The sequence below is a fragment of the Photinus pyralis genome, unplaced genomic scaffold (assembly GCF_008802855.1).
Source record: "Photinus pyralis isolate 1611_PpyrPB1 unplaced genomic scaffold, Ppyr1.3 Ppyr1.4_LG6, whole genome shotgun sequence".
In the NCBI taxonomy this organism is placed as follows: domain Eukaryota; kingdom Metazoa; phylum Arthropoda; class Insecta; order Coleoptera; family Lampyridae; genus Photinus; species Photinus pyralis.
This window is the reverse complement of record NW_022170663.1, coordinates 38122448-38147165: the sequence shown is the minus strand read 5'-3', so window position 1 is coordinate 38147165 and position 24718 is coordinate 38122448. Positions and strand designations below refer to the sequence as shown.

At 35.8% G+C, this 24718-nt stretch overlaps 1 protein-coding gene across 2 annotated transcripts; it reads left to right on the top strand.

Moving 5' to 3' along the window:
• The first annotated feature begins 4876 nt into the window (after positions 1–4876).
• On the top strand, positions 4877–24286 carry LOC116173068 (tumor protein p53-inducible nuclear protein 1). 2 transcript variants are annotated; one of them, XM_031490358.1, is made up of 3 exons: positions 4877–5031; positions 18331–18957; positions 22522–24286. In XM_031490358.1, exons 2-3 carry the CDS (start codon positions 18334–18336, stop codon positions 22675–22677), a joined length of 780 nt encoding a protein of 259 aa, XP_031346218.1. In that variant the 5' UTR covers positions 4877–5031; positions 18331–18333; the 3' UTR covers positions 22678–24286. The 2 variants fall into 2 exon arrangements, with proteins under 2 accessions (XP_031346218.1, XP_031346219.1); XM_031490359.1 differs by lacking the exon at positions 4877–5031 and adding an exon at positions 11373–11524.
• The last annotated feature ends 432 nt before the right edge of the window (positions 24287–24718 follow it).

Sequence of the window (24718 nt, the reverse complement as noted above, 5' to 3'; positions counted from 1 at the left end):
AGAGAAAATAAAGCAAATCTTGCCAAAGTGAATGAACTTGAATTTTCTTTATGATCAAACAATGGGAATTTTTTGTCAAATACACCTTATTTGTCCAGTTTATTGCAGAAATCAACTAGCCGTTATTTATTGCCATCCGTTGACAAAAACGGTACTTTTACACCTGATGACCTCTTCATCCGGCTAAACACCGCATCCGTTTCGTCCGTAAGCACTTACGAAAACAATTGATTCGCCATTAAATAACAATATTGCAGGTGATTGGATCGGTTTCCTGCATTTTCTACAGGAAAATTACAAACTCGCGACTGTACCACCTTGTGACTTTACGTAAATAGCGTTAACCGTACCCTTTCCTGTGTCTACAACACACACTAAATGGAGTTTTTTATATTTACGTATTACATTGATTTTAGATTACTTTCTATTTGTGTGCCCGGTTCATTGAAAATATAAGCATCAACGCCCGTGCTTTTTGTTATTAATTGGTGTAATGGGAGCATCAATCAATGTCTGTCCGTTAATCGTACACTAATCTGCGAGTATATAGATGTATTTACATTGTTAAGCACTTTGTTTAAACAAATTGGTCAATTTCAATTTTGTTTACGTTCATCGTTTGTTCGCTTCAAGAATGACAGTTGATTTGTACAAATTCATTGGGAAACGTAAAGCATATCGCAAAAGTGCATCATACCTAATTGCATTTCCAGCCTTCTAGAATCTAGAAGTCCGCACCTTCGTTGTCTCCATCGACCTCCCTTTTCGATATTGAAACATGTTTAATGAAAATAAGTCCTGGAAGGGATATATTGACTAATTTTAAGCAGCTGTTGTTCTATAAAGTTTTTTTTTGTGACAGCCAAATACTTTTCGCTATTATTCGCTAGTAAGAGTATCAATTTTTCACCCAAAAACCCAACGTTCTCGGGTGGTTTTTCGCGAATAACTCAAAAAGTAAATTAAGTCCTTCACAAAACATTTTATAGGATTTTTCTCGCTCTGTCTGTGTGTCGCTACATGTATAATGTTCTTCCAGATCTCAAATTACGTATTACATTGATTTTAGATTACTTTCTATTTGTGTGCCCGGTTCATTGAAAATATAAGCATCAACGCCCGTGGGACGTTTTTCGACTTTTTCGAATTATGTTTTGGGCCAAAAATACGAAATTCAGACAAATTCGTTAACTTTTATTGTTGTTGACGTCAGTGGCGTGCGCACTGCACTATTGTAACTAAAATCACTTCAATTCAGGCACCATTTTGGATGAAATTTTAGGCGACGGGGTCAAAACTTTAATAACCTTTATCTTGGGAAAAAGGGTTACTTAGAATCAATTTATTCCATATAGGAATAGTTTTTCTATGATGCCGTCTTTTTTTTGTTGCATCCCATTGTACTCGTAATATAATTTTTCCTTTAACATTTCGTTTTCAGAGTATAACAATGGAATTCGGCATAGAATGAAAATAAATAGCGGGTTATATACGATAGTTTTGAAACAAGCATTTTTGCCTAGGAAAGATATCAGTTTCAGGGGATGATTGGGGTTTAACAGCATCTGCATAAGCGAGACGAATTGGGGTGTAGCCGAGGGTGCGTCATTTCTTGCGAGTTGCGAGTTTGCGACTACCAGTTTCCAAATCTTATATTTGAATTTAAAATCGAAATTTATATACAGAGTGTCCCATTTATCTTGGGACAATCGATTATTGCGGAAACAAGTGGGGATATCAAAAAACAATTTATATAAAATATTCTTCATATGGAAGGGCCCATTTAATGATGCTATGCATGTTTCCATAGAGCTGTCCCTTAAGGGTCAACTGCTTTTGTGATCAATCGGATTAGGATTAAACGTCACGTCCGCCAGGATTTTGTTTTGTTTCGTAATAAATGTTTGTCATTGTCAATCGATTAATCGTGTGTGTTTATTCGAATCCTTTGTGCGACCCAGAAACAGTCTTCATGCCAGATGTTTCTATTCGTGCCCAAGATTTATTTCAGGTGCTTTGTGGGTGGTGTAGTCATCGCATACTATTGCATAGAGCAGAGCTCAAATAGTAATGGGTCGGTCGGGATTAATTGAAGCAGACAAAATAAACTCCACCGCCCAAGTGTATCCTTCATCGGTACCTCTTGCGCCCTCCACTCATTTCATGGGATGTTTGATATGATGTCGTGATTTATTTTGATTTTTAAATTTCAGCGATTTTAGCGCCCACTTTTGATCGGCGCCCAGAGCACGTGTCCTGCCTACCCCACCCTATCTGCACTTCTGAGTGCTATAGAACATGAGCCCGATTTACATTTAATACAATTAAAGTTCCTGAATGCGAGTTGAGTGGCAAAAAATTGCTTTACTGACAATCGTATGTGACTCTTCGTATCCTGTTTGTACTGTGAAAGTATTAGTAACCAATGTTGTCTTACCTTTTTCCATGTAACGGCGGGCATTTTTTTTGCTCATTTCTATTCTTTTGAATGGCTGCCACTATCAGAGTAAAATGTCTAGTTCGCTCAATTTAAAAGGTAAAATCTCAAAATCGGTGGGGTCTGTTTTAATGAAATTTGCAGTAGTTATAATACTGTTGTATTAAGAGACGATGGTTAATTTTTGTTTACAGTCGCATTGTAATTTGTTTATTTAATTGTAAAGAAGTTACAATTTTTAAGGTAAGGAACACCTTGAAATTATGCCCGTAACATTTGACAAGTTTATCTCATGTTTTTCTCCAGTCGCAGATAACAGTTGTGCTTATCGCTAAAAGATAATTAATGTTGTAAACAGGTGTTGTCGCGGGTGCGCGCTTTAGATAAGAGAATGTTTATTTTACCTAAAGAAAGAAGAAAGAAAGAAGTCGGGGCCGCCGCCGTGCTTCGGGCCCACTTGTTTCTCGGTTTTCGAACTAAAGACCGTCAGTTTCTGTAATGATAATTTTATTGAAGGACGTTAGTTAGTGAATTACATTAGATTTTCAGTGATGTTAAATTAAACAGTCGAGTTCGAGATAAGGAGAAGTTTTGTGTCACGTACCTATTCGGGCAAAAGTTGTTATGAAATAAAGAATTGAATTTCCTTAGAAGGAGCCAGTTTAGTGTTTGTGTTTTTAACGCATTTTTTAAGAATTAAAAATAAATGTGCTATTGTTTGCGTTTTGTCCGTCCGTCCGGACTTTTTATATGGTCCGGACCCACTTCTACCGTTTTGAACTACTTCTAGGGGAATGGTCTTAGAGTCCTGGAATTTTTTGCAGTAAGTAGCCTATACCTTGAAGGTGTGCCAGACGACCATCAAATTTCGGTGTCTAATAATTTTCCCGTGCGACTCTTTTTCGAGATCAGTGAGCGACGGGGCCTGAGGGGGGGGGGGGGGGGTGTTAAAAATTAATTTTACCTCCGTTTTCTACCAACTACTGCCCTTCTTTCTGCCCTCTTATCAAAACAAGGGGTGGAGGGGGAGGGGGAGTGTAACTAGTTTTATCCTTCACGGTACTCTAATGAAAGGTCTCAACGAAAGGAATTAATTTCTACCAATCATAGCCCTCCTCCCCGACCTCTTACCGTGGTCGGGTATATTCCCTTATACCTCAAGAACGGATTGTCGGAAGAGGGTACTTACAAAGAGCGATGGAGACGTCTGCAAGAAATATATCCATTGGTGATGTAAAAAAAACTATTTCGGTTTACAAAAATGCGCTTTATCTGTGCACAATTTATACTTGTTTTTGTACCCGTCTGTTTAATGGAATTGGCAGTGTGTAGGCTGGATATTTGAGTTGTTGACATTATAAGGTAATTAAGACCTTACTTGACCTGTTTCGATCGAGCTCTTGTCGCGTGGTATTTGTCTCTGGCCCTGAATGCTGATTTTTTTTCTTATAGCGTTGGGTTTAAATTAACAGGGGTATCAGTTTAAGTCCAAATTACGATCCTGGATAAAGAGTTTCCTGTTATTTGTTTTTGTGAGTGACTATTAAATTGAGCTGGTCGGACAGGTATTTTGTGGGTAATCGTTTGCCATTGCACACAGCAATTTTATTTGGCGCCCAACGTGGGGCACACAGCAATTTCATTTTTTGTACTGTAAGGATAGTTATCAATATCAAATTTGTATTGTAAAAAGCTATTATTTCACGAAATAAGTGTATTCTTATTTTGAGAGATAAAGAAAATAACGAACGTGAGAAGTTCGTATAAATTGGTTGACACATCTTAGATTCGTAAATTAACCAATATTTTGCTCTCAATAAAGATACAAAATACCATGCAGTTTCAATATGTGCAGCGCGCCAAACGGACTTTGGGAGGCGTGCTAAAACACTATGAGTACTATCTCGTTCCTCAGGCCTCATTTCGTTAAAAGCACCAACCATGTGCTCGATGCGTTTTGTTTGTCCACATGACTCTTTGAGTAAAATCTCAAGTGCCACACTGAACCCTTCCATTCGGAACATTATATCTCAAAAGGTGTAGTGCAGTCAGCATTGCACTAAGTGGCAATTTTGTAAACGGTGCCACACGCTAATGCAAGGTATGAAGCACTATAAAGTGCTGGTTGTAGATTTATAGTTAGATCTCGGTTCATTTGGCTGGCCCAGTGTCGTCAAGATCCAATCTAATTTCTTAGTTATGTTAATAAAAAGAACTCCGTCTGAACTGCTATGGTGTAACCGCCCCGAAGAAGCACTATGGATCGACACTCTTCAAGTTGTTAGTGCTTTCAATTATAGCCAAGCTTTTCCGTCAGTTCATTAATTATAAGTCAAGCATAATTAATTTATGTCAAAATCTGACAAAGAAAATCTTAAGCCAAAAAGCCGCAGTTTACACTTTGGACACTTGCAAAACTACACGAAATAAACATCTGCTATTAAATCGTCAAAAACTAAATCTGGTCGTGTTTTGAGAATTTTTCTGTGTACATTTGATCCTGTTCTGTAAGATTAATCCAGTTTTGTTTTCTTTTCAGATAATCTCCCCCGCAAGTTTGCGAAACAAGCACATCAGACAACCAATAATTTAAGGTAAACATTCGCCCATATTTATTTACACGAACCGCAATTTAAAAATAGCATCGTCTTCTTGACCTCTATTTTGTTCAAGCTAATTACTCCAAATCGCGCAACATGCAGCTGATAATTAATTTCGTTTACCTATTAACGCCAATTTGAGCACTAATTGAGAAAAAAAAATCGATAATGTAAAACTGCTGTTTGGCTGTTGTATGTCAAAAGGTTATTCGGACGCGCGGATTATGCAAAGGTATCAGCTGTGATCAATCGCCGATTGCCAAAACCGCTAAAAATAGAAGGATGCAGCGGTCCAGTAAATTCCCAAACTTGCTCCAAAACAAGATGACGAAAAGTCCAAGATTTTGCCAAAAAGCTTGTTTGGCAACAAAGAAAGCGGAATGTGTTTAAATTTGGATTTCGTGCCTCAAATTTAGAAACTCGGACTAAGTACCTTGCAGGTGACGGTCAATGATAAGCTGCTGACAATAAAATGGAGGAGCGTTGACCATTTGACAGGGCAATTGACAAACACGAACGGCAATTATTTCATAAAAATGGTATAAACTTCAATTAGGCGCGATTAGCGCAATCATAAATGAATTAATCAACTTGGCTCTAATTTTCCATGGCACAGATAGGTACACATTTCCATAACGTTTTTGTGTTATTTATACGATCATGAGGAGTTTTTGGGTTGTGTCGCCCCTAAAAGTCATGTCGTGGGATTCATTTACGAAAGGTATACCTGCATAGTGATCAAATTCGCAGGTACTAGGCCACAATTACCACGAACGTAGTTAGATACACGATTTCAAGCAAATCATGCAGTGATATACAGTGGCGCAACAAGAAGGGAACAACCTATGTATCTTACATACTCGGCTGTTTGTACTAAGTTTTCATTTGACTTTTTTTTGGAAAATTTGAAGATCGTAGACCAAAAAAGTCAGCAACTAAAACCCGAAATACAGCGTTGGGATTGAACATAAATAATACAATAGTTGATACCTCCTGTACTCTGATTTCTCTGAAGCAAAAACAGTAAACGTTTTGAAGATCAACAAATCAATACATCGGGTCAAAAGTGGTGGTGCTTCCTATATGTACGACATCCCCACGTACAGGAAGTTGTGAAACGGGGTTAAATACCATTACAGTACCCCCTTAAAACTTTATACGTTGATCCCAGATAAGTTTCTAGGATTCGTTATCTGTGTTAAATCTGAATCCGAGAGTTTTTCTTGGATTAAGTATGTGATAGCCTCGATTTCGGATTCCTCAAAAATCAACTTATTTGTCGGATACGTCGTAAGACAAGTAACAGAACACTTGCACCCTAAATTAATACATATTTTTTGTGGAAACGTTGCCAATTTTCTTGGTGTATCGGGGTACTCATTAAAGAATTTTTAAGCTAAAAGTACATTGAAAATGTATACCGTGTGTTGGGTGGTTTTCGTGGCCCTATTTCACTTTTAATGCCACAATAATAATAATACCGGGTGTAACAAGCAAATTTTTTTGACCAATTTCGTTTATAATCGTCCTATGTACCATCTATGGTCGTAGACTTCATTGTCACTACACAATACACAATAGTGGAAGAGGCCAGAAAGTAAAACAAAGGAACAGAGAGTGAACTTTATACCGAAATTCATACAGGGTGCTCCAACAAATGTTCTGAAAGATAAAATTGTAGCACATTCGAGAAAATGTAACACCCGGTATACTGCGACCAACTATTTTGATACTTTATTGTAGAAATTTTAAAAAATAATTGATGTATCAAATTTGAAACAATCATCACAGAATATAAGAGAGAAAAAATTGAAGCTTTGCCACCCTGTATAAAGAAAACGCCACCATGCATATATTTGCATTTTTTTTTCTTATTTTGACGAGTACTATCACCCCCTGAAATATCTCCATGACCTTAATTAACACTCTGGATGTTATATCATATTTTCAAATTTTGAAATGTCATGCTTCTACCGTCAGCGATTTTTATTGATTTGTCTTAGTTACCATAGATACAATAAACAATACAAAGTCTCCATAAATACCATGGCCTTCTATTTAAAAAACCGTCAAAAAATATTTTATTTATAGGTCATGGTTAAAATTTTAAAAATATATACGTTGTGATACATCAATATAATCAGGAAAAAAAATTCGAAAAAATTGAAGTTAAATACAGGGTGTTGCATTTAAACAAAACCAACTTTGAGTTGAATCTCAGAAACATTTTTTTACTACGTGCATTCTGTGTAAAATAACTAAAATGGGATGTTTTTCTCTTTTTAGCGCATTTCCACAAAAATAAAAAAAATGCGCTATTGTGGCCACTTTGTCCGTCCGTCCGTCCGTCCGCTAACTTTGCGACGCTACTAGTTTTTTATCTTAAGAGCTATTGTTCTACTTTTTTCGCTATTTGGTTCGTTATGGTGTCGAGTTTTGTACCAAGGAAGGAATTTTTTCTGTACCGCTTACAAAAAAAGTTATTGTAAAAAAAAACAAAAAACCGTTTTTTACATGTTCCATAATTTTACCCTTGGCCGTTTATTAACGATCCTAGAGATCGTTTATAATTTTGCATTGCTATCTGTCGTCTGCCTGTTGGTCTGTCCGTCTGTTCCTTTGTCTGTCTGTCCATCTATCTGTCCATCTATCTGTCCGTGTGAACGATAACTTTGTTTAGAAATGTCCGATCGCTTTTACATCTCCGTTAGTTATGAACTGAATTGCATGAAATTCAATATGGGCATAGCCTTAGCCATATAATACGCAATGCCAAAAGTTGAATCGAATCGATTCAAAATTCACAGTGCCCTTTTCGCATCTCGAGCATTTATAAACCGAATTGCAAACTTTTTTACTTATAAAAGTATTTGAATGAAATTTGATACATAGGCACTTGGGATAAAGGAAAATCAAACGCCAGTTTCAAAATTTAGGTTTGCGCATGCGCAGTTCCAACTTTCTTATTTAGAAAAGCATTGAAATGAAATTCTTCTCATAAACTGAAATTGAAGTAGCACGTCAAAAATGGATTGCCCATGTGCAACCCTATCTTTCATATTTGTGGCCGGATTTTGACGATTTTAACAGAAGTTGCATTTTACAAATGGGAAATGAATGCAAGTGGAAATGCGCTTTATGTAAATTGTTTACGATTACTTTTTAACGTGTTCTATCTTACATGGGTACATGTCGCCCCAAATAGTCAAACGTTTCGTTTTCACTCTCTATCGCAGAAACAAACGGTAGCTAGATTGTTTCTGACTTGTAAAGGACTGGCCAGTTCTGACTTAAAAGTGGCACCGTCTAATTAAAAAAAACACGAAAACATTTTCTTGTGGATGGTTGGTGTTTCGACTGAAGTTCTGGAGAACTTTCCAATAGTTCCAATAGTTTCCAATATACAAGGTGTTCCTAAATATCATGTAAATGTTAAATTTATTACTAAAAAGTAAACATTCATATAAACATAGGTCCGCAAATGCTTCGTTACCGATCTACAGGGTGTTATAGTTCTACCGTACACTTTACAATTTAAACTTTTAATAAACATATGCAACAACACAATTTTATATGCCGACTGTCAAAACTAATAAAACAGATCATCCAAATAAAGGCAGTGCCTACTGGACAGTCGCAGTTACAAAAAGTTACAAGAGATCAAAAAGTTTCGAAACAAATTCACCAGCGGCGCACTGAAAAAAAGGGGCAACAAATGGAGATGAGCTCTAAAAAAAGCACCACTCTATCGATACTTCTACTCTATAGATCGGTAACGAAGCGTTTATAGTACATTGTGTTTATATCAGTGTTTCTCAAACTGGGGGGCGCAAGGCGTTGTTAAGGGGGGCGCGAGATCCCTCATGTATTTGAGGCAAATATATACCTATTACGTATGTTTGTTTATGTACAATTGTATTTGACCAATTCTTACACCAATAAGAAGGTATCTACAACTCGGTAAATTCGCCTTTCTATGCTGATGAAAACATTGATGTTGCACAATGTTGCCAGTGTGCCATATATGATGTTGCTAATGTGCTATAAAAGTAGAGATCTCGAATGAATCAAAAACGACCTAAAAAGCCGTTGATGTTATGGATGCGATATCCGACTTGATTGAAAAACATAATAATTTATGGGCCATAACAACTTTTTTAGCACCGTCAAAAAGTTGAGAAAAATTTACCAAGCTTTTGTTAAAATTATTTTTTGATATCCCAGAACAAGAAAGGGATAATAAATAAATAAAATAAATGGACGCCAACGTATTCTCGAAAATGACATTTTTCGTTTTTTTGGCCGTAATTCGCTACTTTTTGGGAGGGAAAATTAATGACCATACAATTTGGCATAAATTTGGCCCAAACGGCCTTGTATCACTTACGGTTTCCGGGTCTCCATAATGAAAAAAAATTCACCCTGTAATTTGTTAATAAATACTTTTGTAGTAACAGCACTTTTTATTTTTTAATCGGAATGGGGGGGGGGGGGGGGGGCGTGAGTAATTTTAGTTTTATGAAAGGGGGCGCCATGGAAATAAGTTTGAGAACCACTGGTTTATATGATCTTTTGGTCGTAAAATAAGCCAAAGAATTAGCCCCTTTAGTATTAACATCATATTTCGGATCACCCTGTATATCAATTAGTTTCGTATAGTCTCTTAATTTTTTTAATAGGGCGTTGGATCTTAGGATGCATTTGGTATTTTTGGTAGGATTTTAAGGTTCTGCAATATCCTTCAAATGCAGTTTTATGTTCTTTTTAGCGCATTTTTGCAAAAATTTTTTTTTGTAAAAAGTAGCTTTTAATCTCACTTGGTGGCTGGCTGGCTGGCTGGCTGGCTGGCTGGCTGGCTGGCAGTAAATGCGCGCCCGTAGAAAAACGCTTGTAAAAAGACAAGGAGTGTACATGTAACTATCGGGGCCGTGTAATTAAGAACGTTAGGGATAGGGCTACAAGATTTGGAGTCGACGACATCTGGACGCCATCCCCGAGCGTATTATACTAACCTGGAGATTTTTCAGTTTTTATCTATCTTCTTCTACAGTTTTTCTCCGATTGTTTTCAAATTTGTGTCGTCGGGAAGATCTTGTCAACGCGCACAACTCCTGCGTGGCGGAATTTTGTTTTTTTTCCTAGGGGCGAAATAAACCACTTTTTGCGCGGCGCGCTTCGAGGGGTAGTCGACTTTGGGCGCCCAAAAGTTTCTTACAGCGCGAATCGCGGTCTCTCTTTCTCGTGTCACTAATAGAAGGTCGAGCTACATGAAGTACCCAAAAGTTGAATACGATTTTATGCCGGGATTTTAGCGAAATCTACCAAAATGTGAATTACGAATGAACGGGACGTCGGAACTGTGTATCGACAAAGGGAATGTGGTAACCCCCGACGAGATCTTACTGATGGTGGAGTCGAAACTTCAAATCCGAATTGTTGCGGGTGATCAGAAGTGGGTGTCGACAAAGGGAATATGGTAACCCCCAAAAGATTTTAATGTTGGTGGAGTCAAAACTTCAAACGCGAATTGCGAGTGCACGGTAAGTGAGAAAATGGTACCGACAAAGTGAACGTGGTAGCTTTCGGCAAGATCTTATTGATGGTGGAGCCAATATTGGCTAATAAAACACTGATCTGCCACACAAAAATGCGCTGAAGTCCCTTCGATCTCACACGAGGACTTTGATCATTTTTTTGGATTTAACCCTAAATTGGAATTTTGTAATTCTGGCCGCAGTTCCTAATCACCATACACAAGTTATACAGTTTTTATAAGAACTTGCTGTAAAATGTATACTTTTTATTATACCACGATACATTTTTTATGTTGAGCGAAGATGATGTAATTCCTAGTTTACAGAGCAGAGTAATTGAGAAAAGTTTGCAAGACGTAATCCCAATACACGAAAGGAAATCGAATAAATGTAAGTCGAACGAACATTTATTTGCGTCTTAATCGAGTACGAATATGCTAATGACGGTGATTAATGAATTTACCAAACTCAGTGGCGGACGTCATGTCTATGTATTTGCAAGAAGTAAATGGGTGGGGAGGAAGAGCACGTAAATTGGTTAATGCGCGCCCGACGACAGAGGGGATCGATGAAGTGAAATGTTTATTTCTGCACAGAAAATAAACATGTTTTACCAATAACAAAACTGATACGAAACATGTTTGAAAATACGGTCAAAGTACCTTCGCCTGTCTACACATTTAATTACGCTAACGGTTGAAGTGCGACTGATATTAGTAAAATAAAGATAAAAAGTGCTCATGTGCTTTTTTTTTATTATCCAAGACCCCCGTTTTCAATACGAATGCAATCAGCAGCAGGAGAAAATCTGAAAAGCGTACGCTTGCGTCCAACCAGCTGGTTTGCGAACAGCTGACGTACCCCTTTCCCCCCGCCACGCGTCGTCATCAGCTGGTCGGGTCGCGATCTGTCAGTTGTGTTGTGATCTCTTGTTAGTGTTGCAGTAACAAAACGTAAGTTTTTTCTCCACTTTTCCCCCGAAACGCGCCATTCCGACACCCCCCAAAACGACAACGACCCGTATCAATCGAGAGAAAATTATGAATACCCCCTGATTGCTCCAATCGCATTTTGAAACGCACCTTACATTTATTTCCTTTGTTATTGTTTCCACATAATACGTAAATTACTCATCGTTTGTATGTTAAAAACTGGCACAGCGCGAATGTTAATTGCTAAAACTGTACCGCCACTCTTCAATAACGAAATAAATGTGGGTTATCGCTTCTATTGCTATTAAAATAAATTAATTAAAGCTGCAGGACTGCACGTAAAATAATAATGGGCGCATCTACAGACGACATTAAATAATTAAATTTTAAGTATAGAAATTAGCGAAATCCCTCCCACTTGAACGGTTTAATTTAAATAATTGCACTTGACACAGTAAACTGTTAAATAATAATTATTGGATAAACTCCAACAATTTACGCGCGTTATATAAGTCCTGGAAACATGAGTTTCTTTGTCATCCGAAGAGGAATCAAGTTCAAAACTTCGAGTACCTACTGCTTGACAATTAATAACCGTAATTACCCATATTACCGAACAAAGCGGTTTTGTTCTATTTTAAACATTAGTTACAGTTGTTTCATTTCAAAATTGAGGTAAGGTGCCATCATCCAAGGGGGGCACGATCACCTTGACATTTCTATTTTAAAATTTAAGCGGCCCCCCGCCGGGGCAAGGGCCAAGTTTGAAATGTTGTTAGGGCGGGGGCTTATTTTTAGAAGAAAAAAAAGGTACAATATTGTTGCTATGCCGGGCCCAAACAAAAGCTGGGTACCTAAAAGTTAACCTTGTTTATCGCGTGCATTGCAACTATTGTTACAAACGCGCCAAAATATACATAATGTATGGGAATAGATCAAAAGATTGCGGACTGTTGACCTCCCATTTTTAGGTATAGGCACCGAAATAACGGCACCGGGCGGCGCAAGCAATTTTCAAAAGAATTAATAAATTCGAGAGTATTATTTGAAAAGGATTAATCAAACAAGGTTAAATTACTACATGTAAACAACATAAATATTAAACAAGGTCACAAATCCTTACGATCTCGTAGTTTAATAACCTCATTTTTGAGCGTTCGTCTGCGGAAGATAAGACTATTAGTAATGTGTATTTTCAAAATAATCATTTTACGTAGTATATCGATCAAAGTTGATGATTAAATAAACCACGTGCCTTTTTTTAATTTTTTTTTCTGATCTAGATTTATTTTTGTAATTTTTGAAAAATCCAAAAAGCACCATTTTATTTACAATTCATATCGTTTGAAAAGTGTAGGTTCATTGTACGAATTCGGTGATAAAAATTGCGCGTGCCGCAAACCGTTTCTTTTTCGAGCTGAAATTATGTATGCCACAATTGAACTCGAGATTTGAATCATCTTTTGGAATTGAAGTACCTGACTAAACAAGTAAATTAAGTAACTGCACTTTATGGTCGCTGTGAAAGCAAACAATACTTCGCGTCCGAAAAGTTTAAATTATGTTTTGTTTTGGTTTACCGATGCTATTTTTCCGTCTATAAATCAGCGAGTAAATGATGACCATTTACTCGCTGATCTCAAATATGGCGGTTAACCTTGATTCTATTACATTGTGAACAATATACATTCAAAATTTACAATTACGCATACGCACATAATTACGTTTGGCGACCTTGACTTTGAACGGCGAAATACAGGGTGCTCAATTACTCAATATAAGGTACGTGAGGGCTTACGGCTCTAGTTTCGCGCTTTGAAGTGCGATTATATCCAAATGAGAAACAAATTAAAACTATCTTTATGTTAGATTGATTTTAAAGTGATTTATAAAAAAGTATGTAAATTCTGAAATTTTTACCTACATATTTTTTTAATAATAAAAAAAAAATTGCAAAAGGAACCGGCTTTATGGCTCAGTGGTAAGAGCGTTGGGTTATAAATCCGGAGGTCGGGTGTTCGAACCTGGGTTGAGGTGAATTTTTCATCTGTGGCAGAGATGGAAATTACCTTAGTCCAGTTCCGAGCATTCTACCGGCTACTCCGAATTAGGTTTTCCTGCAGTTTTCCTAATTCGTAAGGTAAATACCAGAGTAGTATAGACCAACTTAAGACCTTCTGCAGAGGCACCTCTAAATAGCATTATGCGGGTCACTCTGTAATCGGGCGCATGCCTGTTGAGGGCCCAAAACTAAGAGAGGGATAATAAATAAAAACATATATGTGGACAAATGCGGCGTCGGAAGTGGCTATTTGTGCTGGTAATTTCGGCTTGTTTTTAACAAGTTTTCTATGCATTGTATATTTTTGCAATATACCTACTTAGTACTCGTAATTAACAAAACACAGTTTTCTTTTTACATTTTTTTGATTTAAATGTGAAAAAAAAATACCGAATTAAAATAAAAACAATAATAATAAACCAAATAAATGATCTAGATTAATAATAAACAACTTAAAACGTTTTCGCCCTAATAAGTAATTTTTAGCGCCGCATTTTCCATGTATTTGTCAGTACTCCCCAAAATGCTATGGGTATGTTTTTCTTCACTAAAAGCATGTATGGTGAGACCTTTCATTAGAGTACCATGAAGGATAAAACTAGTCCCCCCCCTACCCCGTACTTTGATAAGAGGACAGAAAGAAGGGCAGTAGTTGGTAGAAAACGGTTCCTTTCGTTGAGACCTTTAATGAGAATACAATGAGCGATAAAATTAAGTTTTAAACCCCCCCCCCCCCCTCAGGCCCCGTCGCTCACTGATTTCGAAAAAGAGTCGCACGGGAAAGTTATAGTTTATACAAACCAATTTTTAATTCTTAAAAAATGCGCTAAACATATCTTCATAAATAAGGAAGAATGCACATAGACTGCGCATGCGTATATCTAATGTTTACAATATGAGATATGTTTGCCTTTAACAAAAGCATATGTGATTAAAATTTCAAAAAGGTATCTCGATAAATAAGAGAGTTGATATTGCGCAGCCTGCGCATGCGCAACATTAATTGTCAAGATTTTTCTTGGCTCAGGTGCCAGAACTGCCGAATTCAAAAAGAACGAACTAAATATGTTCAAAACAAAAAATGTCCGACAATTGAATTTAACGCTTTATTAGGCTGTTCATCTTTAGATGCTTTTGCATTTTTACTATTTGCCTTAGTTACTATTCTGTTTTCTGCATTTTCTTTTTGTTTTTCGATGGATTTTTTGTTTTCTTTCATTTATTTTGCTTTTTAGCGCATTTTTGCAAATTTATTTGTAGCGAAATACACCAAAATGCGAATTGCCTGAACGGAACGCTGGAAGTGGGTACCGACAAAGGGAATGTGGTAGCTCCTGACAAGATCTTATTGATGGCCGAGTCAAAACTGGCTAATAAAATACTGTCCTGAAAACTTAAAGGGTACACATTGTAATTTTGCAATAAATATTCAACATGTTTTGGAACATCTCGTAAGCCACAAGCGTTGAATTTATTTTTTATTCACCGACTTTCATTCAAGGGACTTAAAATGTGCACACTGTGATTATACAACGAACTACTTACAAAGCAAAGTTAAGTAGGCATGCGTTAAGAGTCTTCTTTACCTAAGCGCAACTTTTTTACATTATAGTGTATAGATGATTATAGCTGCAAGAGATAAGATGATATTCTTGCTTTGTCAACTCCTGTCTTGGTCCTTAGTTAGTTCCCACCGAGACTGTGCAGCGGCGCCACTTGTTACACTCAAATTGTTGATTTAACGCCCGCGAAGATACAGACTTTATTTTCAAAAATTATGATTTCATTTTTTGGGGTCATATTTAGAAGTAACTTATCTAAAAAACTGTCGGTTTACTTTTTCCATAAATCGTCTTGATCGAGAGTAAAAAAATAAAACAGATTAGCGCAATAATCGGTGCGAAACATCTAATTTTTAAACAATCTGTATTCAGTTGCTATAAACTTTTTAAAAAAAATAGTCCGAACATTTTGTAGATAACGGTCTAAATTTATAAAATAGTTCTTTAAAAAATTGTTTTTGTAAAAACAAATAGAGTTTTTATGGCGGGCGCTCTTATGGAAATTTACATTGGGTGCAGTGGGTACAGAAGACTCTTAACTTACAATTCCAAATATTTAAAATGTGCACAGTGTGATTTTGCTACACATCACCACCATGTCCTAACATAGCATCGCTTAACACACAAAATTTCAAAAGAATTAAAATGTGCACACTGTAATGGCATTACATGAAAATGTTAGGCAATGTCAATGTACCCATATACAGGGTGTTTATTTATTTACGTCATTTTTAAAATAAAATGTCAAAAACGGCAAAATTTAGGTTCAGACATTGTACATGGCCATCTCACTATTATCTAAATTACATATAACTTATTTAAGATTAGAATATAAAAACCAGGAAAACCGAGATATTTTGAAACATCAGAGATAGGTATAGAACATTATTATCAAAAGTTGAAGGTTTTTGGAAGAGCTAAAAGATTACAAAAAACATACAGGGTGTTCCATTTAAAAAGTGAGATTTTTTAATATGAAGTTTTGCAACTTTGGACCTACCAAAAAAACACCCTGTAAGCTATTTTTTTTAATGTTGTACAGTAGATGTATTTATTTGACTTTTACTTAACCCAGGATAAAAGCTATAAAACTTGGAATGAAAATTTAAGTAATAATTTTGACAATATACTGACGCTTGCAAATGCCCAATTTTTTTTACAAATCGAATTATCTTTAAAACTACTAGTTTTTTGGATATTAACCATATAATAAAAAAGACGTATAATTACACGTAGAATTCAAAAATGCATTCAAATACAGGGGGTTCTATTTAAAATAATTTTCCATTTTGGCGCCCTACTTTGTGGGCGCACCCTGTATAATTCCAAATATTTTTAAAATGTGGAGAATATTCAACCATATAATACAAAAGCACTATATCGAAAAATCTTATCTTTAACGCATTGTTACTCCACGCAATCGTTGACTCACCCTGTAGATACGTAAGGGACTAATTCATTGTCGGCAAACGCTTCGTTGTAGATCTACAGGGTGTTATAATTTCACTGTGTTTTAAGTTTTTTTCTTTGTATATCTCCTGCAACCACAAGATACAAGTGCGACCTGTCAAAACCACTATAAAAACATCACCCAAATAAATCCAGGTCCTACTGGATCTTTTTAGCGCATTTTGTAAGAATAAAGAAAATGTGCTATTGTTTGCATGTTGTAGCTTATAGCTTGAAAGTTTGCCAGACGGTCATCAAATTCTGTTGTCTTAAGAGGACCCCCCATGAATTATTTCCTGAGATACAGTTTTTGAAAGTAAAACGTACAACCAATTGATCTCAGATGTTGCATACGCATGCCTTTAATGGCGACAAGCCTTTAATATGTCAAGAACCTTCAGAATCCTAGGAAACTTGGGAACTTTGGGAATCTTTAAATGTTTCCGCACCCCCCAAAGCCTCGGAGTTATCAAAGTTTGTAAAATTTTAAAATCTTAATAATCCGCAAATCTTTGTAATTACTTTGAATCTTTAAATAACTCAGAATTTTATCAATCTCAGTCAGGATTTTCAGAAATGGTGCTCAGGAATTCAAGGATTCAACCTCCCACACTTTCAAAATTGTCGAAAGCATCCGCATTTTCAGAACGTCGAGATCCTCCAAAATTATCTAAATTGTCATAAACTTCAAAATTGTCGTAACAGAATCCGTGTACCCGAGGAAAAGACCCACATCAACCTGTATGTTTCGTTTTGAAGATTAAGTTTTGCGCGATACGATCTATCCATGTAACACAACAGACACAGCGCATCCTGACACGGCATGCTAGATTTCATTAAGTTTTCTAAGTATTAATATTGCCCCATTTTTGAGGGGTCGTCCATTAATCACGTGATGTTTTTTATCAACTTTTATTAGGCAACAATAACAGGGAATAGGCCACAAACGGATTTACCAAGTTTTTTTATCTTTCTTATTTTGCAAAAGAAATCCAAAATTCTTCCTTCTAAAATTAAAGGAGAAACGCAATACAGTGGTTAATTAAAGAATTTAGGGATTACCAATTGCACGTATGCAATATGTTCTGGCGTGCGCTGTATACATAAAATAATTAGTCCACGGAATTTAAAATTAGCTTCCCATTAATTTTATTTAAGCTCGGATCATTCCTACCAAAATTGACCGTAAGCCAAAAGCCATAAATGCACCAAACAAACAGATCCAGATGTAAAAATCGTGTACGCGTTAAATGTCAGATCTTGTAACAGCTATGACGAAAACCATAAACCTCTTTGTGTGTGTGTGTGTGTATACTTTTCATAAAAATATTTGAACGCAATTGATTCCCACTATTCGATAAATAACCTTTCACCCATTCACTTTTTCTTCGAGCAAGTTTATCGATATTTTTACGCAGTACTCGAACTTTTCGCTACAAACGAAAGCGCTTCAGATTTTCGCCTAGAAAGTCCAAAGCAGTAAAATGTAGGCCGCCTATTTTTAGAAAAAAAGCCATTAAGTAAGTAAACACAGTCCATACTGTGGAAGTATCGAGTCGATGAAAAAATAGGCTTAAAACGTACCTGCCTCGGTTGCATGTCAGTCGTCCATAACTAGACCGAAATTGTCCAAAAAACGTCCTTGTCACCTTTCTACTTTCGAAAGCAGCCGTCTATTTATGCACATAGCGTGACACAAATGCAGAACAGTGCGATCGATAAAAAAAATAGTAACTCAGATTTCTTGTTTGCAGAAAATGTTCAACACCTTGGCTAGCTATCTATTAGGAACATCAAATCAACAACCTACGGGCGGGGTCGAGGAAAGAAATATAAGACTGACTTCGGTTGTAGCTGACGATGATTGGGTGTTGGTGGATCAGGATAGCGAGGGAAATTCGGAGGTGGAATCGAGCGTAAGCGACAGTTTGGATGGATACGACGACCTTAACTCCTGTCATAAGCAACTGCCTCACATTTTGACGCGCAGCAGTTCGGCCTCGTCTCTACGCTGCGCGACCATGGAGGACTCCTGGTTTGTCACACCTCCACCGTGCTTCACGTCGGCGGGACCAGTACACATGGAGACGTCGCCGCTGGAAAATCTCCTAATCGAACATCCCAGCATGAGCGTCTACCAACATCCGCATTCGGCCCTGATCGGACCGAGATATAATTCGGTCGCGGTACAGGCCGCGAACGAAAGCGAATTCTCCGACGAGGACGAGTTGGAGGAAATTGTCGAACAGGTACCGGTGCCGGTTCAGAGGCTCGCGGTGGAGACGTATAGGGAAAGGCAACTACATGTACCGCGCCGAAACAGTGTAAATATTCTACAGCAACAGGAGAAGCAGTGGAAACAAACCAAACAAGCACAAAAGGTGAGAGATACAGTCACCATTCAGATTTCGTTTCCAGAATTCATTACATTCAGTCATTCACAGGGACTTAAAGACCGTTAAGAGACTCCATAAGACCTCTTCCAGTCAATACAGGTTTCTTGAGGAATACTTTCCCAATTTTTTTTAAATTTTTTGAATTGCAAATTTGAATTTTTGATATACCGTCTCATTTTTGTTGAGACTGCAGCGTATCTCAGCTGCTCAGCTGTTTTTAAAGAGAGATACTTGCGACTTTCGTCGACTCTGCGCCACTTTTTTGTGAAACTTTTAATACCACAAACAAGAGTCAATCTAGCTACGTTTGTTGCTGAAAAACTCTTTTTGTACTTTTTTAATTTTTTTATATTTTTTTGAATCTTATCGAATAACATCCCTTTTGTTACATTTTTGAAAAGAGAATTTAATATGCTATCTGTTTCAGTTCAAATATACAGGGTGTTCGATTTAAAAAAATGAAGTTAGGTCCTATACATTTTTTACCTGACCCCGCATACTTTATAGTTACTTACTTTTGAAAACTGCATATTATTCAACAATCATTATAAAAAGACTTTTGCAACAACGATATTTCTGTATCTTTTACCTAAGACAATATGGGGTCATACTGAATTGGGAATTTTTTTATTTTCCCCCGCGAATACTTTCAAATTTTGATTTGACCCAAAAAGAGTACATGCCGCCTACATTACTTTTTTGAGAGCGCTCACAATCACGGAGATAAAGGTGTTGAAAATGGGACACCCTGTGTACCAAATATTGGCCAGCGAATATCTTGCAGTACTGAACTGCAACCTTGACCACTCCCGCTCCTCTTATGGGCTGTTATTTCATCCTCGGCATTTCTTAAAAAATCGCTATCAAAAAAGTGATATAAGCTTCATGCGCTCTTGTTAGGTCAAACTTAAAATGTTGACAATATTTGCTCGCTTAAGAGATGCAGGGGAAATAAAAAATTGTTAATTTCAGATTGGCCCTATATATTCTTACTCAAAAAAGATACAGAACAAGGTTTCGTAGTAATTCTTGAATAATTTGCCGTTTTCAAAATAAGTGTACAGGGTCAGAAAAAAAGTTTTTGAACGCAACCTAATTTTTTATGGAACACCTTGTATATTTTGATCTAAAAGATAGCATATTATTTTTTTTTAATTATTAGACCCTTTTTGTAATCTTTTTTAAACTTTTATTATCCGTTGTGTGATATATTTTTGAAAAAATAATTTATTATGTTATCTTGTCGAGTTAAAATGTGTTTAAATGCTAAGGAATTTAAAAAGGTGTGTTTCACTTTTCCGTAGGATGTATCTTTTGGATTTTTCTAGGGATTTTTGATTCAAAAAATTTCGAGGTTTTTTGAGTGCCCTGAGGTTAACTCACGTCTTTCGAAGCTGAAAAATTAATGTCACAGTATTGGTTATTAGCCTAATAAGATCAGGAGAAAAATCTTGTGTGCGAATCTTTTTTGTGTCTAAAGTCAGCGACCCAAAAGTAGCCAAATTAAACATTGGGGTTATACAGGGTGTTTTGAAATTCGCGCACACGGACTGTGGGATGGTATTATACAACGAAAACTGAATAAAAAGTTCCTCTACCAGTTTTTGATCAGACCTGCACTTTTTTTTTTCAACATGCTGAAGCTTGTTTACTAACAGACGGCGGACATTTTGAACAACTGTTGTAATTACGTACTCGTCATAATTATAGTTTATTTTGAACCTTCTTTTGTTTTTAAAGATGTGTTATTTAATAAGTTTAGCCAGTGGCGCAGCGTGGGGGGGGGGAGATTTTTAAAACCGCGGTAGCTCAAAAAATAGCGGTCTGATCTCGGGTCTGATGGAAAACTGGTAGAGGAGCTTTTTGTTCAGTTTTTGTCGTATAACACCACCCCATGGTCCGTGTGCGCGAATTTCGAAACACCCTGTACATGTCAAAAGTCAAGCTTGATCCTTTGGTCACTGCTCTGTATCTTTCTCTACTGTGTTTGCATAGAAATGTTTGTATAATGCACAGTATCAGTAATGTATCAAATTGTTGTCAAAAGATAACATAAAAAACGTACCTTTTAGAAACAACTCAAATTTTATTTTTAACAGCCTGTATAATTCTATCGAGTTTCTATTCTACAACATTTGATAGCGTACAAATCATGAAACGCTGATTCACAATCAAGGTAGCAAAAAAGGGCTGTGTGAATTTTCTTTGTCTTATCTGTTAACTGGCAGAATAGTCATTCTGTTTCTGATTTAAATGTTACAAGAAATGATTTTGTATGATTATATGGTAGAATATTCTGCATATGTCAAAAATATTATACAGAGGGTGCGATTACAAAGTAGGGAGAAAAGTTACATGTTTTTGAAGGGCACACCCTGTATCTAGTTCTAAATTAGAATTCCACTAATATGTGTAAATCCAACGAAAAAGTGTCATCTTTTTTTATGGAACACGCTATACGTTTTGTGTCAACCTTTAACTCTGTCAAGAATCTTTAGCTTTCATTAATTATGTCCTGTACCTTCCTGCAATGGTGGTTTTCGAAATATTTTTGCAAACCAAGATACCCTAACATAAATAAGACGCATAGGCAAAACAAATGAAAATAAACAACACTGTATCTATGAACATAGGATGTAATTAATAAACAAGACAGGATATGATAAGAAACGCCTGTCAATCGATAACACCAGCTACGTTATACAATGTCCTGTATTGCACAAGAAAGGCATATTTTTGAACATGTCTTTGTTGCATTTGGCTGAATAAATAATTATTTATTTTTATTTATATTTCATATTTATAATCACGAATATCAGATTTTTAAAAAATTATTGGATATAAGTGTAGGATATTATTAATGGAAGATAAGTGATTATTGCGTAAGGATGATACAAAAATATTTAGGGTGTTCTAAAATATACAAAAAAATGAATATAAAATTTTGTAACTTTAGACCTATTAAATATACCTAGAAAACACCCTGTAAATAAGTTTTTAAATATTAGGTAGAATAATTAAATTATACGAAATCAGATCAAAATTTAAGAAGCAATTTTTACAATAGGCAAAGGCATGTAAGTAAATTCGATTTATTTAAATTGTAATTGGAGTTTTCTTTGAAAGTAAGTTTTTTGCTGATTTTAAATATATTTAAATAGAATTAGAATTTGGAGTCAAATATAGGTTGTTTCCTTTAAACCATCCAGAATATTCACTCACCCTGTACAATGTGATGTAGTCCTTAGTAGATATACTAGCGCAGACACATATGTAATGGATCAAAACAAATATACAACACAATCTTCTGAATCAGAATTTATTATACTGCATATTATAAATTTAACGAATATGATTAAGGTATGTGGTTTTGCCAATTAATCAACAATATCTAATACTTTTATCAGCTACAATAATTATAAAATAAACAAAAAGGAAAAGTAATGTTTAAGTATTTGTTTTGGTTCAATACATATGCGTCTGGGCTCATGCTGTCTAGTCTAGTATAATTTGGAAGGATAGTTCTAAATTGATCTTAACTTGTTTCAGGTACAATTACGCAAGGCCTGCCAATCATTAAAACGCAAGTACCTGGACCGTGCGAACAAGGCTCGTGAAGTAAATACCAGAAACAGGCATCAAAGGCGCAGTGAACGTTCACAGGGTGCTAATCGTTCTTATGTCAATAATAATCGCAAGTGCTGAGCACACACCTGATCTCAACTCAGCACTTGGGACTTTCAAACACAATAATAAAATAATACTAATAAATACCAAAATCCCAGGGGGCTCTTGAAAATCGCAAACTTTGTTATTTTCGCAATTTTTTTTCTGTGATATATTATTTTGACTTAATTTATTTTATTTTAAAGAGGGAAATATTTTTAAACACTCCCCCTCCTCCCCCCCTTCTTGCATTATGCATTGCAGGCGCTTAAGTTTTTGGTTAGCTGTCGACAAATTCACAGCGGCTCACTTTGAAAAAAAAAGGCCTGCCAGTAATGTTGTGCTAATAGTGGTGACGTTTGCGCGTTTTCGAGGGCCAGACAAAATTATGTAAATACTTAGTTAATCCCCCCTTCTTAATATTTAAAGGTTAGACTTGCTTGTACGTGTTGTGATTAGCGGACTTTTAAAAAGAAAACCCAGCGAAGAAATAGTGCTGTAGTTTTTAAGCTAACCTCTCAGATTCATTAAAGTAGTCCGCTCGAAACAATTGCAATCTCAATATTGGATATCAAAGCACATGTGATTTAGTAATTAAAATTACCAAAGCACCGAGTTGTGTTCAAATTAAAATATTTAAGAACACAAGTAGTCCCTGAAGTGCTGAGGCATTAAAAAAAAAGTATTTTAGTTGTAAGTATCGTCTTTCATTACAGTTATTGCCTTGTTTGAGAGATACAAAATCAATTTGTAAATAAAAAAAAAATGGGTGTATATTTTTTAGATCAAGATATATAAGTTATTTTTGTTGCTATTCTAGTGTTCATCTTTTTTTATTACACTAACTGTTGGTAGTTGTATCTCATTTGCTCCATATTACAATTACATTTTAATTTATGAACCGTAGGTAATATTTGTAAGTCCGCAAAGGGTTCAGAAACCACAAACGTTTGCGAGGCGCAAATATTGTGGCTGTCGAACTTAGTTAATTTTATTTATTTATACGCATTCACTTAAATCGTACTTTACGAAGTCCATGACATTGACGTATGTCTCGCAGTACAAAATTCAGCAATTTCTTAAATGGCCAGTTTCGTCTAAATTTTACCTGTATAAGTGTCTTTCATTTCCGGATGTAATAATAATCAAGTGATAATGTCACGAGAATCTGTCCGACTGACCATATTTTAATTATATTACAAACACAATGTAAATAATGTATTACATGCATATGTTTGGGTATTAATAATGCCCGAATATGTCTAGAGTATTTGGCTGGTGAAATTTGTTCGATTACGAATAAATTTACCGTTCTTGTAGCATGTGTAGTCATCTGATTGGGAGCATGTATGTGAGTTGACGTGTGTACTGTTGTAGATATACTTTGTAAAATGGGAAAAAATGTGCTTGAAATGTATAGGTTTTGATGATTGTAAACTGCACAATGTAGAATAGAAGTGGCAATATGTATGGAGTAAGTAGTGTGTTATTCTGTCATCTTGTTATTATTCATAATGTTTATGCTATGAATGTGTGTCATTATAATCTGAAATGCAAATTATATTTCGTATGAAAAAAAAAGGTAATAGTAATAATTAAATTATAACTCTTGAGTCTTTGGTATGATGCATTCGCAGTAAGAAAAAAAGGAAATAAAAAATTAAAAATCAATAAAAATGTTGTAAAAAATTTTAAATGATATAATAAATCTTTTTGTTGAATTTCGCATTTTATTTATTTTCACCAAGCGGCAGAAGGGGTCTCAAAATGGTAAGGTCGATTTATTCCTGTCGCTTCAAAAACAATGAATTTTAATTGAAATTTAAATACAGCTTTGTCTTTTTTGTGTTTTTGTAATTGAATTTTAAACGATTTTTTGTTTGTTTCTTTGTTTACTTGAATGATTCATTCTACTCTCCTGTTACGGTAACAATGTCACATATGTTGGGATTTGAGAACCTGTATTATTAACAAAATAAAAATAAATCTTACCTAACCTTGTTTTCTCTTGGTCATAGTTTATAATATACTTATTACCTTAGAAAAGGAAAGAAATAGGGATAAAATGTGACACAACAAA

Coding starts and splice junctions, on each gene's coding strand:
- LOC116173068 (XM_031490358.1), top strand. CDS start 18,334: ATGTTCAACACCTTGGCTAGCTATCTATTAGGAACATCAAATCAACAA. Junction 18,958..22,521: donor AAACCAAACAAGCACAAAAG/GTGAGAGATACA, acceptor AACTTGTTTCAG/GTACAATTACGCAAGGCCTG.